This window comes from Gaeumannomyces tritici, assembly GCF_000145635.1.
Source record: "Gaeumannomyces tritici R3-111a-1 unplaced genomic scaffold supercont2.1, whole genome shotgun sequence".
In the NCBI taxonomy this organism is placed as follows: domain Eukaryota; kingdom Fungi; phylum Ascomycota; class Sordariomycetes; order Magnaporthales; family Magnaporthaceae; genus Gaeumannomyces; species Gaeumannomyces tritici.
The window spans coordinates 858,970-863,297 of record NW_008804545.1 but is presented as its reverse complement, the minus strand read 5'-3'; the positions used below and the strand labels follow the sequence as shown (position 1 = coordinate 863,297).

The window sequence follows — 4,328 nt, the reverse complement described above, 5'->3', positions numbered from 1 at the left end:
CCATCTTCTCCCGCCCGGGGGAGAACACCAACAACCTTCCCGGACATCCCCGTATGCGAGCGACCATGTTTATTCCATCAATAATGTCCGAGATGCGCCGGTCGGCCGCGCTAGCGCTCCTCGGCCTGTCGTGGAGCGCCGTCGTGAGCGCCGCTTCCGCGAGCGACTATTTTGTCAAGTCACTACCTGGTGCGCCTCCGGGACCACTACTGAAGATGCACGCAGGGTAAGAACTACAGCAATTGCTACTCCTCCCCCGGTCGACATGATGGAACCGACGTCAAATCAACCCGAGAAGCCATCACGGCTGGAACTCAGCGCTGGCCGGTCTGCTGACACGCGAGCACGCTTCATGCAGTCACATCGAGGTCACACCCGAGCACAACGGCAACTTGTTTTTCTGGCACTTCCAGAACAAGCACATCGCCAACAGGCAGCGCACAGTTATTTGGCTCAATGGCGGTCCGGGCTGCAGTTCCATGGACGGCGCCTTGATGGAGGTCGGCCCCTACCGGCTGAAGGATGAGAACACGCTGGTGTACAACGAAGGCTCGTGGTCCGAGTTCGCCAACATTATGTTTATCGACAACCCCGTCGGCACCGGCTTCAGCTACGTCAACACAGATAGCTTCGTCACGGAGCTGAACCAGATGGCCGACCAGTTCATCCAGTTCCTCGAGAAGTGGTTTGCGCTGTTTCCGGAGTACCAGAATGACGATGTAAGTTTGAGGCTGTCTACACCCTGTCCTATCCTCGCTCTTTGAAACATTTGCGGCTATACGACCCCGTCCACTAACAACGTATCTCTGCGACATCAGCTCTATTTTGCTGGAGAATCATACGCTGGTCAGCATATCCCGTACATCGCGAAGCACATCCTAGATCGGAACAAGAATAAAAACCCGGGCGAGAGATGGAACCTACAAGGCCTCCTGATTGGCAACGGATGGATCTCTCCCAAAGACCAATACCCAGCATATCTCGACTTCGCCTACGAGAAGAAGCTGATCGAGAAGGGCTCCGACGTTAGCCGGAAGCTGGAAATGCAGCAGCAAATATGTATGAAGGACATCGCCGCATCGCCCCACATGGTTGACGCGGCGCACTGCGAGGCGGTGCTTCAGGACATGCTCAAGCTCACCGCCAAGGTCGAGGCGGACGGACAAAGGCACTGCAAGAACATGTACGACATACGCCTTACCGACACATACCCGAGCTGCGGCATGAACTGGCCCCCGGACCTGACCAACGTCAAGCCGTACCTGCGCAAGCCCGACGTCGTCAGTGCTCTGAACATCAACTCCAACAAGGTCACGGGCTGGACCGAGTGCAATGGAGCCGTTGGTAACACATTCCGCTCCGGGGACTCGACGCCTTCGATTGAGATACTACCAGAGATCCTGAAGGAAATACCCATCCTACTCTTCTCCGGAGCCGAGGACCTCATCTGCAACCACAAGGGCACCGAGGCCATGATCGGCAACATGCAGTGGAACGGCGGTAAAGGCTTCGAGCTGAGCCCGGGCACCTGGGCCCCGCGGCGCGACTGGACCTTCGAGAACGAGAACGCGGGTTTCTGGCAGGAGGCGCGCAACCTCACGTACGTTGTCTTTTACAACGCGTCGCACATGGTGCCCTTTGACTACCCGCGCCGCACACGCGACATGCTGGACCGTTTTATGGCTGTCGATATCAGCAGCATTGGCGGCAAGCCGACCGACAGTCGCCTTGATGGCGAGAAGGGCCCGGCGACGGCGGTTGGTGACGGCAAGTCGCCAGCCCAGGAGGAAGAGGCGAAGAAGAAGGTGGACGAGGCCAAGTGGTACGCATACCGCAAGTCGGGCGAGGTCGTGCTCGTCATTGTTGCCGTCGCAGCCGCCGCCTGGGGCTGGTACATCTGGCGCGACCGCCGTCGCCGCCGGGGCTACCAGGGTGTGTTTGGCGGCTCGCCCAGCGAGTCGTCCACCAGGTTGGCGGGTGGCGCTGGCGCTAGCGGGAGCCGCAACTCCGGACCCGACGGCTTCCGATCAAGGCGGTCCAACCGCGACGTCGAGACCGCAGATTTTGACGAGAGCGAGCTGGATGACCTGCACGTTCAGACACCGGTTGAAGCCAGGTACAGCGTCGGTGCGGACAGTGACGACGAGGATACTAGCGGCGCTCGTAAGGAGGGCGCCCAGAAGGGGAGCGCTCGTGGCGGGAAGGCACAATGACGAGACCCACCAGACAGCACTAGCTTCCCTTGACCAGACTTCACATCTGCTGGGCTAGTTTGAATCATCAAGGTCGATGCTTGGGTGCCCCTGACCAGCGTAGTATTTCCGACTACTGCTCCAGCAACGCGCACGTCTGGTGTCGTAAGCGCGGACGCCTGGAATTTGATGGAAAGGTAGATGTGACTGTCGGTTTCTTTGAACAACTCTTGCAGGCACGAAGGCGTCAGGCAATATTTCGTGGAGCCGTCTCAAAACAAGGGCGCGCTCGGTCACCGGAACGAAAATATACAATACGGAATCAAAGCGGTCAGGCGTACAGGCTTTTCCTTCCCTTGTTTTCTTTTACGTCACTACCTGGCAGGCATTTTGTGGGATTTTATAAACATTATCTATTACATGTTTTACTAGTTCTCTATTTTCCCGCTTTCTTGGGTTTGATATCCGCATGGCTCAAGTGACGTAGTGCTGTCCGGCTTTAGGAGTTAACCCCCGGCCGCGCGTAGGTTTCTGTCGACGAAGGCCGGGAGATGTGTAAGCGCAACCTCATGCCAAGCCTGCTGCTGGAGCGCGCGGCGCGGCGCCTGCCGACAGACCATACGGCGGCGGCGTACCCGTCCAACAGGGTGTGGGTCGAGGACAAGGAGTCGTTCCCGCGGATGCTGCGGCGTGCCGGGTACGCGGTCGAGGAGGCGGTGGTGGTGCTAGGCGGGATCTCGGGCCGCGGTGACGTCGAGTACGGGGCGGGGCGGGTACGGGGCGGGGCGGGTGGACGAGCTGTTCGAGCAGGCCGCGCGGTCGTCCCTCACGGCTGGGCTGGCCGTCGACGCGTGGGTGGAGAAGGTGAGGCCGCTGTTTCGCGAGGAGTGGGACAAGGCCGCGGTTGGCGGGAAGGTGGAGAGTGTCGATGCTGTCTATGTCTACCTTGCTAGGGCAGCGTGATGGAGCTGCTTGGCCGTCATGTTACTACCTAGCCCAGGGTGACAGACGCTACGGGAAGAGTCATCGTATCTCAACGTGGTATGGTGCCCCGACAACAGTGTTTCGAATATCTCAAATGTAGAGGAAAGATACATTTCTAGCCCAATGGTTCATCTTCATGTCTCGCCGCTGGCTATTGCCATTCGACTTTAAGCCCATCTAAAGGCATTGCCTTGAAGGGTATAGGAAAACGAGTTCTCGAACAACGACGACAAATATCACCGAAACAAAACCGTGTGCCGAGGATGTAATTGTAAAGAAATCACGCCGCTCTGTAAATGTTCGCGGCAAGGCCAGAATACCCCTTATGCTCCAAAGAAAACCAGAGACCCACTCGCGCCCTCCTCAAAGCTGCGCGACGTTGTTCAGGATGGTGACCTCCTCGCCCGGCTTGAAGGGCGGCAGGCCGATGTAGGGGCAGTCGGCGCAGCGGAAGGCGTCGCCGAGCGAGCAGCTGTTGCACGAGCCCGTCTTGCCCTGGACGGTGAAGTCGAGCTCTGCTAGGTCCTCGGACGCGAGCTTGATCGTCTTGAGCTGCGCGTCCGCCTTGTCCCGCCTGGCCTTGTCCTTGGCCTCCAGCCGCTCCGCGAGCCCACACGTACAGTCCTTGCACGCGCGCCGCTTCTTGCCCGGCTTGGGTGCGCACTCGGGTGCTGAAAATGGGAGAAGGGGTCTCGAGTTAGTTAGGGATTCATAACAGACACGATATGTGTCTCCGGTGGGGGTGCCAAGGAGGGGGTTGCGACTCACGCTGCTGGATTGGCCTCATCAGGTCCTCCTCGTTCATCAGGTCATCCTCATCAATGACGTCGTCGTCGTCCGAAACATCAAAGCCGTCGTCGTCGAGGTCGACCATCACCACGCCGCTCGGCAGGGACTTGGCCGCCGCAGGTGGGGCTAGTGCCGGTGCTGACGCCGCCGTGACCGGGGTCTGCACCGGCCCACCGGCACCGCCATTGGCTGTCGGGGCCGCCGCCGCCGCTGTTACGTCACCATTCGTCTTGCTCTTATTCTTGTTCTTCCCGAACCGCAGCGGCACGGCGGCGCCCTCCCCGAACCCGGGCTTGGCGAACCCCCCGCTCCCGTCCGCGGCCTCGACGAGCCCGGCTAGGATGGCCTCCCTCGCGACGGCGG

General features: G+C 59.6%; 3 protein-coding genes across 3 annotated transcripts in view; 2 read left to right on the top strand and 1 right to left on the bottom strand.

Annotated features, from left to right (window-relative positions):
- The first annotated feature begins 8 nt into the window (after positions 1 to 8).
- Positions 9 to 2,639, top strand: GGTG_00266 (carboxypeptidase KEX1). Its single transcript, XM_009218008.1, has 3 exons — positions 9 to 226; positions 359 to 719; positions 819 to 2,639. The coding sequence occupies exons 1-3, from the start codon at positions 54 to 56 to the stop codon at positions 2,211 to 2,213; spliced, it is 1,929 nt and encodes a 642-aa protein (XP_009216272.1). The 5' UTR covers positions 9 to 53; the 3' UTR covers positions 2,214 to 2,639.
- Positions 2,640 to 2,743: 104 nt separating this feature from the next.
- On the top strand, positions 2,744 to 3,145 carry GGTG_00265 (hypothetical protein; the record flags this gene model as incomplete). The annotated part of the gene is made up of 1 exon (XM_009218007.1): positions 2,744 to 3,145. The coding sequence occupies one exon, from the start codon at positions 2,744 to 2,746 to the stop codon at positions 3,143 to 3,145; it is 402 nt and encodes a 133-aa protein (XP_009216271.1).
- A 10-nt stretch (positions 3,146 to 3,155) lies between these two features.
- GGTG_00264 (Fe-S cluster assembly protein DRE2) overlaps positions 3,156 to 4,328 on the bottom strand; it is a gene marked incomplete at its 5' end in the record, with an annotated part of 1,880 nt that continues 707 nt past the window's right edge. The window contains 2 exons of the mRNA XM_009218006.1: positions 3,156 to 3,847; positions 3,945 to 4,315. Of these exons, the coding sequence (XP_009216270.1) occupies positions 3,540 to 3,847; positions 3,945 to 4,315 (679 nt within the window). The 3' untranslated portion in view covers positions 3,156 to 3,539. The remainder of the gene's footprint in view (positions 3,848 to 3,944; positions 4,316 to 4,328) is intronic.

Excerpts from the sequence above, each read along its gene's own strand:
- GGTG_00266 (XM_009218008.1), top strand. The coding sequence starts at position 54 with ATGCGAGCGACCATGTTTATTCCATCAATAATGTCCGAGATGCGCCGG. Across the intron at positions 227-358 it reads CTACTGAAGATGCACGCAGG|TCACATCGAGGTCACACCCG; the intron begins GTAAGAACTACA and ends CGCTTCATGCAG. Across the intron at positions 720-818 it reads CGGAGTACCAGAATGACGAT|CTCTATTTTGCTGGAGAATC; the intron begins GTAAGTTTGAGG and ends CTGCGACATCAG.